The 18,548-nt window shown below is 38.6% G+C and overlaps 2 protein-coding genes across 3 annotated transcripts in view; one reads left to right on the forward strand and one right to left on the reverse strand.

Annotated features, from left to right (window-relative positions):
- Positions 1 to 18,548, reverse strand: part of LOC142097997 (uncharacterized) — a 1,069,021-nt gene that overhangs the window by 603,627 nt on the left and 446,846 nt on the right. The gene's annotated exons all lie outside the window — the stretch shown is intronic.
- Positions 1 to 18,548, forward strand: part of ATG10 (autophagy related 10) — a 105,598-nt gene that overhangs the window by 65,359 nt on the left and 21,691 nt on the right. For both annotated transcript variants that reach the window (XM_075180365.1, XM_075180375.1), the window contains exons 4-5: positions 6,597 to 6,735; positions 12,447 to 12,544. In XM_075180365.1, the coding sequence (XP_075036466.1) occupies positions 6,597 to 6,735; positions 12,447 to 12,544 (237 nt within the window). The remainder of the gene's footprint in view (positions 1 to 6,596; positions 6,736 to 12,446; positions 12,545 to 18,548) is intronic.

The raw sequence follows: 18,548 nt of genomic DNA on the forward strand, positions 1-18,548 counted from the left end.
TAGGGTAATAAATGGGGATTTTGTATGAAAAAAAAAATACATTTTTTTTTTTGACTTGTGGAACTACATGTCCCAGCCAGCCATGTTGGCCTAAATAGTGTGGGCATGCTGCTACTTGTCTAACTACAAGCACCAGCATACCCATGGCACCCAGGGCATGTTTGCACTTGTAGAACCACAAGTGCCAAAATGCTCTTACACCCACGGCTGGCTGTGATCTGTAGTTCCACACAGCAAAATGTTAAATAAAAGCACAACACCCTCATTCCAACCACAAATCTTTATTAAAAATAATAAAACCCCAAGAAATACAGTAAACACCCCCATAGATTTTTATTAAAAACAAAAAAAAAAAAAAAAAATACTCACCAAGGACGAAATACTCAGTTTTCTGATGCTTTATCTACATACACTCATTTACGCAAAGTGCCAACAAATATTTGTACCTTCGAAGAAATGTCCGGCTTGCCCACTGTCCCACAAATATTTGTACCTTACAAATGTCCATGCTTGGCCAGTGTTCAAGAAATGTTTGTAAATGGCAAAAAATTTACCTGCTTGTAAAATCTTATCTGCTGTCCAGGGAGGGGGGGAGGGGGCATTGTTGCTTGCAGTGCTGGGGCCCTTCTTGATTGCAGTTTAGGGGCCCAATCTCCTTTGCAGTGCTGGGGCCCTTCTTGATTGCATTAATTTTATTTTATTTTTTTATACTAAAATGACTGCCTTAACCACTCCTCATTTCAAACTCGCTAGGGCCAATAATAGAGCGCGAGGGGGTAGATGCAATGTTAACAATTGAATTGAGCGTTTTTGTTTTTTTTAAAACGAGCGCTCGAACAGGAAAAAACGAGCGCGGGTTTTTGGTTTCTTTTCGAGTGCGGGATTTTCACCCGTCTCGCTAACAATTGAATATGCCCCCTAGAGTTAGATATGGTATGGAGCAGGCGGACACACCACACCTAGAACACCATTTGATGCGCCGTGCGCAGAACTGTTGACTGTGACAGCGAGTGTACAGTCTGAATAACCGGCGTGCTTGACGTTTTATGATCTGTTATTGGAGAACAGAGTGTTGTATTTTTTCAGTATGTAATTAAGGATTCATGGTTAGAATGTAGAGAATAAGATGGTGCTGCAGATTAAGCATGTTTAGTAAATAAAGATTTAGGCTTGTTCTTGGTGCAGATAATTGTTAATGCTGCTAACCCTGTCGCTACAACACTGGGAAAAGACTGTAGTTGTTATTTAAATCCAAGATGTTCAAGCACTAATGAACACTTGATTTTACATTGAAGGACATGTCCAGTTTTGGAAGTTTAGCATTTTCTGATGTGCCCTTTCCACATATGTCAAACAGGAGTCTTCTTCCTGTAGCTTGGAGCCTTCCTTAGTTGTATTGTGTTGTGAGCTTGTAGTGCAGGAGGACTAATTCATCCGGTCCTCAGAGCTGAATATGTCTATTTTATTCTGTTTTGTTAAAGCGGACCAGATGCCATGACTTAGAGATAAGGGACATTTTCACAACTGTTCTGTGAAATATTAGCCTAGTTATGCATTTAGCTTACACATTTGTCACATTTCACCAACTGAATTTGGTCCGGTGATCTTAATCCTATACCACACGCTCCACATAGAAGAGTAATTTGACTGTGGCTGACCCAGCTTTACTTGTAGATTGTTAGTTTGAATTTATCATAACTTATAAATACAGAGTATGATAGCAACTTGAAAATTGTACCACCAGAATTTTTCACCTCTGCAAATTTGCCGATTCTGCTGCTAAACTCAATTCACGCAAAATTTTGCAAGTATATCCGCTCAAGAGTTCTACCCTCAGGTATAACTAATATTTGCTACAAAGAAGGCACCTCAGAAACCGAGCTGATCCAAAATTAGACCTCTACCTATCTTGGTAATTTGAACATATAGATAGGTATAGATTTAATATATAAGAGAGAAAGAAATATTTGAGATTTGTTCATATTGCTATGTTGGGTTCAAATTTAAAATAACTGGGTTGCAAGTATAAAAACTAACAATAATACACCTTCATCAAAGCCTAATTGCAATGTACAGTTATTAATACACACAACACCATTCTAGATAAAATCTTATGAAAAACAATATACCTCCCTCTGTCTTAAATGACCTGCTGCTTTGCCTAGGCAGAATGTGAATTAGTTGTTGCTGGCTGTTGTGTGGGCTGTACAATCCCATTCAGACTTACCCGGAACCTGAATTGCTAACTTGGAGCTTATATATGTTCGCGTTTCCCACAGTTTGATGCTGTAAAAAAAAAAAAAACAGTGATCTTGCTCAATAATAATCCAGGGTATGTATCACTTGATATGCAGATCAGTAACATGATGAATATAGAAGATAGCATACAGTTGTAGAAAACATTAAATGGAACATGTTTGCTGAGGAATCATTTTAATTGTAAAACATGTGAATACAGTCATGTGTGGACAACACACGAATGAGCATCTAGGAATAGTATTCTGGGAGTTAATTTTAGCTGTGTTGGTAGTAGAGAACCTAATTATAGTCTTATCAATGACTGTATAAATAGTGACTGCGTTGATTTTGCTAGAGATACTATTTTTTCCATCAGTATTTCACTCTCTGGTCTCATTTTATGGCAACAAGTTAAATATACTGACTTGTGTCAGCTCTCGTGCCAGTTATATCTATTTCTCACCTGCAGAGTGAAATTATGGTCCTAATGATGCACTCTGAACACAGTGTCAGCGGTAGGTTCTATTTGACTAACATACTTCACACTGGATTGCTGAGAGTGAATAGTAAAGAACATTAAAGAATATAAAGTTGCAGAGTAAGCCACGACTGTTAGAGAAAAAAAGTTCACACACAGAAATGAGTAGGTTTAATTAATTGTAGGGCAGGTTCGGACTGGGCCACCGGGGGACCAGGCTATCCCCCGGTAGGCCTCGACTATGACCGCTCCCCTCTCCGTTGGTGGGGTGAGCGTAAAATGTAAAAACCAAAAAACAAACAAGTGACTGCGTCGCTCCCGACTCCTCTCTGCTTCGTTCGCACTGAATGTCTGGCGTGACATCATCGCGCCCGATGTTCAGTGAGGAGCGCCGCAGAGAGGAGTCGAGAAGAAAGAAGATGAGAAAGAAGAAGAGAAAAAAACCGATAGAAAAGGTAAGTGAAGGAATGGAATCAAGGGGGCAGCAGAGTGAAGGGGGGAGCATGGCAGCATGACACATGGTGACGAAGGGAGGCCAGGAGAAGGGGGAGGGGCAAAAGCAGCATCGAGGGCGCAGTGTGATCATAAGTACGCACAGCGTCGTGATTAAGTGGCTCAGTAATGTGTGTGTGATTGCACAGCGGGCTTGTAGTTATGTGTGTGTGGTAGGTGGTGGCTAAATAATGGGTACTATTTTGTTTGTAGGGTGAAGGTGGGGCAATTTAATTTTACATTGGGGCTATTAATTTAAGATGCAGTGGTTTAGGGACTATTAGTTGAATGTGGGGCTGAGTTTGAGGAGCATGAGGTCTATTTATTAAATGTGAATATGAATTATTTAATGGCAGTAACAGTTGCCGGAAATAGGTATATTTATTATACATAAATGCGATTAATTTAATGCAGGGGCTGTCTGGAGGGAGGGAAATAGGTTTATTAAATGGGAATACTATTACTTTAATGTTGGGGCTGGAGGAAGACCTAAGTATTAATTGTGGGTCCTATTGATTTAATGCTGGGGCTGGTTGGAATTTTCTAAATGTACCCATTATTTTTTCCAAATAGGGCCTCCAACATTCCAGGATCCAGACAAGCCGCAACTAAAGAAACCAGAAGCCATAGGTGGTAAAAGTGACAAGAACAGGTAGGACAGTCTGTCAAATGTTCTAAGTCTAGTGCAGGCTTGGCTAACCAGTGGCACTCCAGATGTTGTGAAACTACAAGTCTCAGTATACCCTTCCAGCAATAAGCTGCTATATATTGGCAAAGCATGCTGGGGCTTGTAGTTTCACAACACCTGGAGTGCCAAGCCTGGTCTAGTTGGACAATCCCTATTTTTGGTGACTGTTCTGCCCAATCTAAGGGGCAGGTCAAGACTGTGTACTCTTTATATACACACTGAATTCTTTATATACTACACTATGGAGCTAGCTGTACTTCGTGGGCTGACCCCTCCCCCCTCTAGTGTCTGGCCTCGCCTCTATGATTGGCCACACCACCTCTGGTGGGCCCCTAGCATTGCAGTCCCCCGGTCGGCCCTTCATGCCGCTGTCCGACACTGCTGTAGGGTGTCAGTGAATATAAGATATAATTGATAATGGTTTTTAATTCCTGAGCAAATGTATATATCACCAACTTTTAGGATTTTGGCTTTACACAGCAGTGAAGTGTAGGCCCTCATATGGCCAAATCTACATGATTTACAACACACAGGAATGAACATATTTAATTTAGCTAATATGAAACTGGCTGCCTCCACTGTGTTTAGGTGATGGGTAAATGGTTGCTTACATAGCATTTGCATTGAAATTTTTTAAGTTGAAAATAAAAATGTTCTATTTTAAAGCAACACTAACCTATATATTTATGTTGAGGTGCTAGTAAGTCTGCTTGATGTTCTCTCCATTAAATTTCTCTCCCCCTTATCCACTTATCTCCTCCGAGAGCTTTCTTGTCAGTCTTGAGCCAGCCACACACACCGTACTATCTTGTGCTCGGCCTGAGGATCAAAGTCCAATTTAGCCACACATGCACATGGCCAACTGGATCGGATCAGGTCCAGCTGTCTGGTGCTAGATCTATGCTGCCAGATTTTTTCTGATGTCAGTGGGCCTGTTGTTGTCACTAGAAAATGACCACAGACAGGCCGATAACGGCCTTCTCCTATCATCTCATGGCCACATTTACCAGCATGTCCAATCATGGCCACATTGATTCTGATGAACCACACTCGCCTTGATATTCAGGAAATTGTTTGACAATGCTACAGCAACTGCGGCGTGTTAGGCTAGCATTATATAGACTTCATAATCATCTTACAATACCATGGGGGTACAGCCTAGAGGCAAAACATGTGTGGATGCCAGTCCACAATCATGATCTTTGCTGGTACTACTGATTTAATGATTCCAGATATATAGTAGAAGCAATGAAGACAACCTACAATATATAAATATATACTCCACTGTGAGTTGCTTGTAATATAGCAGTGTAAAACAATGAACAGACACGGGAGATGCAGGAGCTCACTGAATAATACTCAGGCCAGTCTGGGATCATAGGTTAGTGTAACAGATGACAACCTTGTGAAACCGCTGCCAAAATCACTGGAATCTGTAACCGGTGTCTTCGGGTGCAAACATTTATTAAATTAAGTTAAAAATGTTAAAAGAGCTCCTAAAACTGGTAAAAGAGTGTAAGTGCCATTATTAAAAAGCAGTGTTAAACCTATACTGATGAATGTAATTTAAAGTAAATAAAACTGATCACATGACATTTAAAAACAATTTTAAAGAAATGCTGGAAATTGTGTGTGGTATGTGTACGATATAAATGGGGGTAGCGTAATATGTCATTGCATGGTTAGGACTTATAAGGGACAAGAATATGACCGGGAGCAGGAAAAGAAGTAGCAGATACATCCTGTGGAATTTTGTTCTTACCTGCACAGAAGAATAAATGAATAAATACTTTTCTTATGTTTATTACTCCCTTAGTACAAAGCAAAATTGTAATTCTATCATATGTTGCTAAAATGGTATTATTGTTGCATGTGATTTTGTGCTAATTTTATTTCAATTTTTTGGGGAAATCTTTGAATCGGAGTCTTTATTTAGCTGTGTTCAGAGCTCTTGTGCATTTAATATATACAGTCATGTTGTAAAGAAGTACACCTGTCAAACCTGCGTTTTTCTGTATCATGACATAATTGACAATCATCCAAGCCCTAAGATTTAGTAAATCTAATCTCATAACAAATAGCATGTTGACTTAGGTTAGGTAATAATAAAGTAAATTCCTTATGGGTTATTTGTTATACGAGATTAGATTTTAACATTTTCACTTGATTGTCCTAAATCTGGGTCAGTATATTGTCTCGCTTGTCTCCAAAATGATTGCTAGGCTCTGGTTCCAGGTTAATTTTATAATTTACTTTTCTGAGGGGGGATTTGTAGCAACTTATTTTATGTACTTACATAAAGTTACATCTATGAATTTGGTGAGCTTTGTCGTAGGGCTGGTCCTTTTGGTATATTATGAATCCTTCAATGTCCCCTATTTTAAAAGCATGCAAGATCTTTATAACAGTTCCCTGTTATTTCACAGAGACTCCGTGCCAGTGAGCACAGATATAGGAAATTTTATTCAGGGATACAATGCAGCATTTAAGCGAGCAATTCCGTTCTCTTGTCTGTGCTTTCTTGTAAAGCTGTTTGAATGTTTAGTCCTTACATACTGAGATGCTAGGAATATCATATGCACATCGTATGCAATTAGCAAGTGAATTAGTAGATATGATCTGCTGATGGAATGGCAGGAAAGTATATTTGAGTATGTGTAATCACAGGTGTTTTCCATTCTTATTATATTGTGTTTGTAGGATTTCCCCGAAGACCAGGAGGATGACTCTGTTATACAGCAGGGACCTCAGGAATCAGAAGTTATTCACTATGAATACCACGTCTTATACTCCATCAGCTACCAGGCGCCTGTACTCTACTTTAGGGCAAGCTTCCTAGGTAAAACATCTATAGTTCTTTTCTATTGTGTTACTATCCTTAGGCGTTTACTGGAGTTTTATTCTATAATATAATTCTGTCTTTCTGTCTCTGTTTCTTTTTCTTTTTCTTGTTTGTTTTTGAGTATTTTTATTTTTAAAATTCAGCCACAACAAAAAATAGTACATATTGTTCAAAGTGTACAGAAATATTGTCTGTGGAAAAAACATGTTTGTGGTCTAATAAGAAATGTAATTCAAAACCAGATCAAAGAAATTTAATAAATATAAGGGGAAAAAACTTGATAGATTTTGCAGCGTTATAACACTTTGTCAGGATGATGATCCTCACGTTTATAGTTTGATTATCCAGGTAACCTGCCCTATCAAGTGCTGGTTTCACTGAACGGTTTCTCTTGTGGAGACATGTTTGAGACGTCCATCTTTCTGAAGCCATTGGGGGTTATTTCAGTCTGGAGTCAGCAGGAAAAATAATTTTTTTGAGTGGCTCCTCAAGATGGTCTAAAATCATCTTCATAGTGAAGCATCAGTCCACATTATGGGATCGGTGTAGCACCATGAAGTGATCATGTAGCCCAAATTGTATATCAAACCAGCGGTGCTCACCCTCTATTTTTAGCTGGTTCTCTGTTTCAGTGTGCCATTAGTCTGTGACTCCAAATAAATTGGTTCCTATAAGAACTTACGGCAATCTGATAATCATGATCTTCAACATTTCTGCACCTCTTGGTTAAGCTTATTTTGAAGCTGGTGAGATGATATTGCCTGGTTATCAAAATCATGAACTCAGCTGTTAAATGCACTATAAATCTGTAGGACTAAAAAAAACAGGAGGAAGACCAAATGGGGAATGTTGTTATTGGGAGGTCAGTATTTGAGCTGCTAGTTATTCATCACTATCATTGTCATTTGCTGGGTAATGCAAATATTTGTTGTACATCCACATTACATCATATAACTTGTCCAGGTTCTCAAATAAAAATTCTGATAGTAGAAATCATTGTGGTAGTGGTCAGTACTCTGTAGCTGGAGGGAGGAGTTTGATACGGTAGATCCATTCCTTTTTATTATTGATAATTGTACTTGTGACGATTATGTAGTATATCTAATGATTGATTGTTATTTTCTGTTGAATTCATGTATGACAATGTGAATATTTTATTTAACCTTGTAATGTAATCTCAACATGTGCTTTGCTAAATGACATGAGTTTGAACCTATGCAAGTGCCATTAATCTTTTTAAATTATCCAGAGATAGATAAGCAGTTCTGAAAAGTATTTTTGGTATGCAGATGATGTGGACCTGACCAACCAAGCCTACCGAGCAGAGGTGAAAAATCACATCCTGTGAACATTCCAGAGCTCAGGACATCCCTAGCTCACTTCGAAAGCCCTATGACATTTGGGAGATCAATCTGTTCTTATTGACAGCTAAAGGCCAAAGGTGGGGGGTGATAGCTATGTGGAGAAAGGTTTAAAATCTGCCTTAGACAATAATGTGTGCATTTTCATGAGGGGGTCTATTAAGACTGAAATGTCCCATATTTCTTAATTGTGTTCCCTCACACATCAGGTAAAAAGAAAAGGTGTATTCATTGCTAAGTGACCAAGGTGACGCCAGTCACAGCTAGCTGTTCAGATTGGTGTATCTGGGACAGACTGGGCATTCGTGACACTACTGTCACTAAAAACGTCTGTTATTTTCTTTGTTATAAGTATTGCAAGTCTTAGGCATTATCATTTTTCATGGAACCATGACCTTTACCACAATAATTGTTTCCCCAGTGTTTGTTAATAAAATGCAGGTCACTGTCACTATTCACATTCTCTGGTGGCATTATACTGATGTGCTTACTGTTATTTGTAAAGTCTTAACTCTCTGCTGCATGGAATAGCGGGAAGACACAACAATTGATCATCATTTAGGTGAGAGCTTAGAGACGCAAAAAGGTTCATGGTCCAGGCTGCTCATCAGAATAAATGTTCAGTGATGAATTGGTTTCTCTCTAATGCATACAGTGAGACATGGTTTGACATCAAAGTATTATTGTATGAATCCTAGACCACCTTGTTTTCAATAATTATAAAACCATGGGCTGCCTTGTGTGTGAATATTAGAAAATGTGTCATATTATGTATGTGTGTATGCACCTGTGTGTGTATATGTATAAACAATATGTGTGTGTGTGTGTATATGTATATGTATATATATATATGTATATATATATATATATGTATATGTATATATATATATGTATGTGTGTGTATATATATATATATATATATATATATATATATATATATATATATATATATATATATATATATATATATATATATATATATATAATTTTTCGGTTATGAGCAAAACAAGATACCTGTATATAGTGATCCTCCTATCTATTAAGCATTTTATCACACGGCACTTTACAAATGAGTGGTGACACAAGTGCTCACTAAATATACGGCTATATTTCACAGATGCAGACAAGCTGGCAGGTGGCAGAGCTCAGGGGAGATTGCTTGCAAATATGTGCGTGTGGTGTTCTTGTGGGGCAACACACCTTTCCTCAGGGTATAGTAGATGTTCTGAGTCAATATGTGTAAAAAGAAGTGGTGGGGTGGAGGAGAGGAGTTGGTTCAGTGTACATTGTTTTTTTTTTAGGTTGTGGGAGAGAACTTTAATTAGAGCTGGTATTGTTTCTTTGAAGGCCAGTTGGATTGGAGTCTGTTGCATATAGTGTGTTTCTCAACCCACCCCCCCCCCCCCCCCCCCAGATACATGTCATACAGTGTCACCTTCCATCTGTTAACTATCTCCTGATTGGTTAGAACTTATTTTTGTTTGCTTATAGCCAGAGATGTGTATGTCATAATAACATTGGACGTAGTTTACTTAAAAGGGTTTGATGTTTTTCACGGGAATCCTGCATAACTATCCAACTGCCAGAGAACAGTGTAGCATAATGTTCATAAATGTGTAATATATAAATGGGTGGCATGCTATACTGCCACCTCTCATATTGCCTGCATTGTAAAGCCATCAAACTCCATGCACTTACTCTCATACACTCCCATTACTATATATATATATATATATATATATATATATATATATATATATATATATATATATATATTTATTATAGTGTGTATATAATATCTCCTCACAAGAAAGGCACTCACGTTTGTAGATTTCTCTTAGGAACTCCCAGACCATGGATATGTAAGGTAATATAAATAGGAGACACTCTCAGGACTGTTCCAATTCTTGTAGGCTTTATTTCATATTAGAACAAGTCTATATTCTGTATAAAATCACATACATGCACATGCAATGGATACTTATCTTTGGTGTCTTGTTTTAAGTGTAACCACTTCTTTTAATATATCAATGTGTAAAAATAATCACCATAAATGCACACATTTGACCAAGAGAAACCAAAAAAATAAACTGACCAGTTTTATATACACAGAAAATACTCACATCGAGCAATATGCTACACATTTCTTAAAACAAAGAAATATTTAAGAAATGAATTAAAAGCTCTATGGTACAAAGTCTTTGAACCTGGGAGTGCTTCAATAATTAGTATTCACTGTAAGCAGTTAATCACCACAGAAAAGCTCCAAGAGACAAAACAACTTGTTTAGCTTGTCAGCATCTGGGAGTCGGAGGTGTTGAAACATGACTGCTTGTATCTCCGCCTGGATAGTGTAGATGCAGGGAATGAGCGCCTGTGTCTTTCTGTAATGTGCCAACAGCTCCACTTACTGTACGCTTCAGCAATTGCTTCCTCATGTAAGTTTGTTGCTCATAAATGATCCTTCCTATAGCAGAACACAAGGTTGGTTCTTCCCAGCGTACACCTTGCCAGTGTGGCAAGTGAGACTCCCAGTGGAAGAATCAGAACATTAATGTTTACACATATATTTAATTATAGACATCTGGAGGGCAAAACATGTAGCAAGTTAGATTCAGTGAAATAGAATAGTTCCAGCTACCTCTTTCCAGCTTCATGTTATTGCAGGTGCATGTCTAATTGGGTTTAAATCGGAGCAATCATTTGATAAAATATGTACTGCTAAGGTTTAGGAAATGTGAATTCCCATCAAAGCAAATATAAAGTTTGTATACATACATTAATATGCACGTACGCATGTAATAATATCAAGGAATGTGTGTATTGTCTTTTTTAATCAAAACTTTAAAACATGCATTTTAGTTTAAAGTAACTCAGATATTTTGACGATTAGTCTGGTTTAGTTTGTTGCAATATGAGCAGTGCCGTTATGTCAGCATTAGTTAACAAATGTATTCACCCACAATTCTCTAATGGCTTAGCTCACTAAAGATTGCATTAGAATAAAACTCTGCAAATTAATCTGACTTTGTGTGACATTGAGGACTTAAAGTGCAAGTCCTTCTTAATAAAGCTGGTTACCTACATCTGAGGCAACAAGTTTTGTTTTCTTGTTACTTCTGGAGGTAACCCGTTTTCAGGTTGACCACCCTGAGCATCATGTCATGAGTACAGGAAATACCCTGTAGCAAGAAATCAACATGTCCATCATGCAAAACTAGTTTTTATAATGGAGTTTGCAAAAGTTGCAAAGAAACACAAATATTACATTTTTGTTTTGGGTTTTTTCTAACCAGCTGTATGTTTGCTCTCTATACCCTTTAACTGTAACCATTTTTAAAATGACAAGTTTATAATTTTATCAGTACATTAGCTTGTATTGCAGTCTAGTTACTTCTTTGTTGACGAAACCTCGACCCTTAGACTGAGATTTGTTAGTGGAAGGAGCAGGATCCACCAGCAGCAGAGAGTTGTGATGTGAACCTCCTTAGAAGATTATAGTGTCCTATGCACCTCTATATAAAATGAAATTCCTATGTCCAGCTTGCTTCAGTTCTATGTAGACAATGTTAGTTTGATTTCTTGCTTTTTTTAATCAATGTCTACAAAGGGATTATGTGTTGCAAATATATTAATATATTTTTTATGTTATAAACATGGCCTTTGACATTGCACTGTTCAAATGTTCAGTATGCTTTTAGGAACCTTTCCTTCTTTTTCCATAGCCTTAAATATCTACATTTGACAACGTGCTTTCTTTAATAATTCATTGTGATTTAATGTGAGTAAAGAAAAGTATTGGGAAATAAATTCACACCTGAATTGCTTGTTTGTGTGAAACACTTACCGTAATCTGGGTACAAACTATAGAAAATTACTTTACATGCGATTTCTGAAGTGATTTTACCAACGACTGAACGTCCAATGAGCATGCAGATTCATACGTACACACCTTCGTAATTTACCATCAGATCAGTGTTTTTCATCTCTCGGAACCATCTCCTGAAACAATTGTGACTCCCTACACACTCTACAGATAACTGCAGCAATATGGAAATCTAATTAAAAAAAATGGACTGAACCTTACCACACACACACACACACACACACACACACACACACACACACACACACGAAAAGGAAATAGCATCATCGCCATCATTGCTTTCTGTATAGTGTACGTTCTGTAAACTTCATTTAGAACTGTAAGCAAGGTAGGCTTGTGACATATGTGTTCCATTTATCAATAGTGTAGAGCAGTGTTATAAATACACCAACAATATATGATGATTATTTCCATAGATAGGGTAATGGCAAAATGACTGTTTTCTTGTTTGATACCGGTAGATGGAAGACCTCTGACACTAGAAGAAATATGGCACAGAGTTCACGACTGCTTTAAACCTCGACTTCTACATGGGCCATGGGAGACCATAACTCAAAAAGTAAGACCAACAGGTTTTCTATCCATCCAATTATTATATAACTTAAAGTTATAGACAAGCATATTGAAATGCACAGTGTGGTCCATTTGTTAGATAATAATGGAATGTAATAAACTGTTCAATCTGTGGTGATATCATATGTGCAGACAATGAAGCAGGCAGATATAAGTTCATAGATCTGGTAACATAAAATATTTAAATGAACTTGGATGGTAGTAAGCAGATATGTCAGCATGGGGGTTTTCATGCATGACGTAGTCACAGGTGTATCAAGAATGGACTATATCACAATTAAGATCCAACAACTGTGGAAAGGGGTCTAATATAGCTTGCTGAAAAGTAAGAGAAGGGATACAGTTGGTGAACTACCAGTAAAATATAGAACTATTTGTACCTTATCTTGGCTTTGGCACAGCAGCTGAAAACCCAACAAAACCAGGATCCTGTTGGCGAGAAAGAAGGTGAAGTTGAGGTGGGAACACTGGAGGATTGGAAAAGCATTGCCTGGCTTGTTGAACTGTGATTCTTTTAATGACGTGGAAATAAGTATGTCAGAATATACCAATAGTACCTTGAGTTAGAGCAGCTAACCCAAACAGAGTTTGATTATTAAACAAACACCAAATTTGCTGACAGGCGCCAATCAAAAGATGGGATAATCAAATAACCCACTAATAACTAAATGGCATGGACCATCAAGGGCAAGTAAATATGAACATGTATAAAAGACAGGCAATAGTAATCAAATAACAATTGTTAAATGTCCTGCACACAAACGAAATAGGGATAAGTCTTCTGGAAAGTTCCCAATAACTTCATACTTTGCCATGAGTCCATATGAAAAAGAAAAACACAAAACAAAACATAGTGCAAACTGCAGATCCAATCGAATGGTAGAAAGTAACCCTTAGCTGCCCGTGCACTGGTAAGAAAACATAGACACCACGTGCTGAAGAGTACACTCTGAACCCCTCAGGGGTACGCACTCACCAGAGGGCATAAAAAGACAAGCATGTAAATAAAATGTCGCTCCTCCTGTACAAATCTTCTAATATGATGCTCCAAGCGACCATAGTTGGACCAAGAAGAAAAATAGCTCCATAGTGTAAAAACGTATACACTTTATTCACAGAAACACAGAACCTTATAAAATGCATCCCCCGCCTCTAGCGGGGGATTTCCTTGATCGGACCTGTTGTGCTTGCGTACGGAGTGGACATCGGGAGAGAGAGGTGACCCGGGACACCGCTCGCAGGAGATCATCTTGTGACTTTTATGATACGCTCGGTGCAAGTTATAGGAAGGTAAGGGTCCATCCATTCCCGTCTACAGGTTTTGGTGTGACCTACTTTTTTGCTACAAGCTGCCTTTCAGCTTGATCATTTGTTGTGGCTATTGGACTGAGAATCTTTGTGCCTAGAGTTTGATTATTGTCAGTGAAAAACAAATTGCATTGAGCTAAGGAACATAAACAAGGACCCTGGAGAATTGGACAAATATTTCCTGGTCTTGGTTGTTTTGATTCATGCCGTTTTACACTGATGAGAGGATGAGGTTATGGCAGGGATCCATGGATACATACTGCTGGGTGTCAGTGCAGATTGACAGTTGTGGTTTAAGTGTGTAGGGTGTGTTTCTGTGACACGTATTGGGTTCGATGAATGGGCTTTTTCAGCAAGATAATGCTCAATGACACAAGACTAGGAAACATTTGATTTCAGGAATATTTTAGTGAATTCAGCTTAATGCAATGGCCACCCCAGGCACTAGATCTGAAGCCAATATAGCATATGTGGGTGCAACGGAACAAACTATTTGGAGAAGTGATCCATTGAGTCAACATTAGCCAATCCTCCTGTGCCACATGTTCTACATTTTGCTGAGGCCATGACAGGTCTGATTGAGGCTGTTCTGTTGTCAAATGGGGGACGAATTTATCATTAGGTAGTCATACCAAGCACAGTGGAAATATTTGTTTTTTATAGTCCTTATGTATGGAAAAAATACACTAATTGGGCCTGAGTCATTAAAAAGAGCAAAGCAAAAAATGTAGTAAATTTAATCCTGGACAAACCATGTTACAATGCAAGGGGTGCAAATTAGTTTATTATTTTGCACGTAAGTTAAATGCTGGCTGTTTTTTTTTCATGTAGAACACGACTACTTGACAGCATTATGTTTAAAAATAAATTTGAAGTTGATCTGGGACCTACCCCAACTATAAATCTGTCCCCACATTTTAAATTTTCCTCCCCTCCAATGCAACATGGTTTTGCTAAGGTGCAAAGTTACTCGTTTTTTTTTTTGCTTTTGCAATGACTCTGGCCCTTTATTTCTATTACTATATGCAATTTTAAAACACCCAAGTCCCTCACCAGCCTTGCGGGTGGATGTTGCTTCTCTAGGTCAACATCTGAGTGAAAGTCACACTGCTGTCCCCATCACAAGAGGACAGGAGAGACCTCCGCAGAAAGAAGAGCCCACTGACAAGGCACACTTGTATTTTCTTTTTGATTTTCTTACATTATCAGATTTAATATTGGGAATTGACTAATCCCTTTTAGAGATTTGACTCCAAATCAATTAGCACGAATAGTATTAAGTTAGTAGTATACCTTGTGATACAGTTCCTCTTAGTATATTAATACATCTAGCAACATGCGCTCCAGGATAGTTAATCTAATATATCAGTGTCTTCAGTAATATATTCTCTAGTACAATTGCTCTTAATATATTTATACTAATAGCATAAAACTATTCAATACAATCTTGTTATAATAATGTATCTAGCAACGTATTCTTGAATACATTTGTACCAAACAGATATCTACATAAGAGATCTAATTTTGTAGTTTTACCCTTGTTCTTTCCCTTTCATGTCGGAATAACATCTCTTAAGTTCAGTTGGGTTAGATTAGTCTCTGGAGAGGAAATTAATAATGACTATTCACCTGGCCAAAACTTTTAGAAGCAGCGATGTATGTATAGTTCACTTTTGGTTCTTACCTGCATGCAGTCTTCACAATTTGCTCTCACTTTAAGTACATATCTATCCTGGAGATAATCTACAAGCACACCCAGTTTGTCATCTATTGGTATGAAGAACACTATTAATTCAGTACTTTGAAGACTCTCTTTGAGGCACTTTGTAACATCTGCAGATTTCAGGGAGTGTGATCCTTATGGTTATGTTGATACGGCCCCTCAGCTGCAGCCTAACTGAGACTAAAGCTGGGTACACACTACCAATTTATCACCCCAGTATCGTGCCAATCACACGATAAACGGCTGTTAGGTCCAATATTGTATTGGTGTGTATACTCCCACAAATGCATTTTACCATACCAGAGCACATCGTGACATTTCATTTGATAACCGGACTTAAATTCTCTATAAACGATAGAATGATGTCTGACAAGTTCTGAAGTGTGTATGCACTCAGAACCAGCAGTGTAGGCAGATCTCCAAAGAGTTTACAGAGTTGCGATTTTTTTCAGCAGGTGAACAGATCTCAAGGGAAATTTTGAAAAATTGTGTAAATGTGTATGTATGTATGTATGTGTATGTGCTGGGTACCCGGCCGAATACTGGAAACCGCAAGTACAGTAATATATCAATGACTGTAATCTAAATCCTCATCTGAGACAATATGGGAGAAGGACCTTATATCAGATGTGCCACTTCAGAGCCGTAACTAGGGTGGTGCGGGCGGTGCCGTCACCCAGGGCGCAAGCCCAAGGGGGTGCAGCAGCTGCCCGCTACCTGTCTCTATAGGAGAGAGAGAGAGATATTTTCTTCAGTCTTTGTGTTCCACTGACAGGAAGTTCGGCATTTGGAACGCAAAATTGAGTTCCAAGTGCCGAACAGTGCATTCAACTGCACACTCGCTTGAACTCCAAACTATGGGCTGATTTTAAAGCTGTTGAAGTTGTTACAAATGGTATATCGATCTTTGACATCTTTATTTAGGCTAGTCTCATGACCACCTTCTCTTTAAAATAATCCAAATTGTCTGCCTGGAATGAACCCCATTTTCTTGTCTTCTTGGTTACATAGCAGGATTAGATTACGTCATGATTTGACATTTGTGCATTTACCAGAACTCTCCTCATCTACCTCCTATTTATCTTCCTCCAATATCTCCTCATAACTATAATTTATTGCACCCGTATCACCTGTCCTAGGATGTATATAGTGCTGAGGAACTATGTAAAATGTCCTTTTATGTTAAACAAGACAAGTTGTCTATCAAGACTTAGAACAGACAGTGGCTTTAGATGTGGGGAAGGGGTGGAATAAACCATCACACTTTACATCAGCAGAGATCTATAGTGATAGCCCAGGGTCCTATCACTACAGAACAATGTATGGTTTAAGCTTTGTGCATATAGATCTTGTATGTACTAAGTGCTCATCCAGTACAGAAGCCCCAACACCCATCCCTAATCCTCAGTGGTCCCATCATGTCCGAGGAGAGAAAGAAATCGGGATACAGGTGTCACTATATTTCCGCTACAATGTAACACATTTGTACAGTTCTGTAATAGCTGAAGGGTTTTCTCATGACTTCATTATAGTAACAGGAGATCCAGAGCCGTAACTAGGGCGGTGCATGAAATATTAGAATACCTTTTGGTATATATTTTGCATACTTTCTCGCCCAGGGCACTAAAATGTCTAGTTACGGCACTGTGCCACGTGGATCTACGGCGCTCCTACTGTCTTGATGTATAGAGAGCATCTATTTACATCCATCACATTGAATTCCTGCTTATTTGGATATATACATTGTTGGATTTTTAGTTTATCATTGGCTGGCTAGATTGACTATTAGACAAAGATTGTCTGAACTCTTTTCCCCATTTACCTCAAAGGTTTTTTTTTTATATGATTCTGAAATTTTATGCTAGATCATTTATTTTTGTATAAGTATTGTGCAAGATTGTCATTGTCAGTTAGCCATTATTAAATTGTTACTTTTTACCCATATCCTGACACATCTGGCAATTTGTATTATATACAGTAGGATTCATTATCCTCACTTTATTTCCATAGTGTTTTATATATACTATATCAGGAGTTAAAGTGTGTTCATCATAAGTCAATGAGCTCCCAACTACTACTTAAGTTAAAGCTTCTCTACCATAGAGTAAAGATGTTACAAAGGTGCCTCCCTAGCCAGAGCTTCAGGGAAAACAGCTACGCTCCTCTTGTTGTACTCCTACTCACAACACTACCTAGTCTGCTGCCATTTGAAATTTGGGTGACTAAATTGATTTGCTGGGTCTGTATTACCACACTGCCAGAGCCCCAGGATAAATGACTACATGTAGCCAATCTTAGGGAGGGGGCTGCAAAATCTTTAAGTGGTTCTGCAGCTTGTAATCTCGCTGAGCCATCTCTGGTCAAATTATTACACTTGAATTTTATGGTTTTCTTTTTTTGCCTTGTATAAGTTTCTAATCGTCTTGATTTACCTTCTTTATCTCTGTTGTCTTTTGACTTTTTTGTCAGTAGCTCTTATTTTGACTAACCCGACAGTTATAGATTTCCTCCTTACTATACTTCTTTCCCTTTCTCTTTGTTTCATCTGTCTCTCATTCATTCCTTCATTCTTTCGCTCAATGGCCGTTTCCTCTTCCTTACTCTCATTTTCCCTTATTTCCTCCTTTCTCCGTTGTTGTCTATTCTCTCTTCAGACCTCTCTGACTGACTGCATCTGTCCCCTTCACAGACCTCTCCCTGGGGCTGTATCTGTCCCCTTCACGGACCTCTCCCTGGGGCTGTCTCTGTCCCCTTCACGGACCTCTCCCTGGGGCTGTGTCTGTCCCCTTCACGGACCTCTCCCTGGGGCTGTGTCTGTCCCCTTCACGGACCTCTCCCTGGGGCTGTGTCTGTCCCCTTCACGGACCTCTCCCTGGGGCTGTGTCTGTCCCCTTCACGGACCTCTCCCTGGGGCTGTGTCTGTCCCCTTCACGGACCTCTCCCTGGGGCTGTGTCTGTG

Source organism: Mixophyes fleayi, chromosome 1 (assembly GCF_038048845.1).
Source record: "Mixophyes fleayi isolate aMixFle1 chromosome 1, aMixFle1.hap1, whole genome shotgun sequence".
Lineage (NCBI taxonomy): Eukaryota > Metazoa > Chordata > Amphibia > Anura > Limnodynastidae > Mixophyes > Mixophyes fleayi.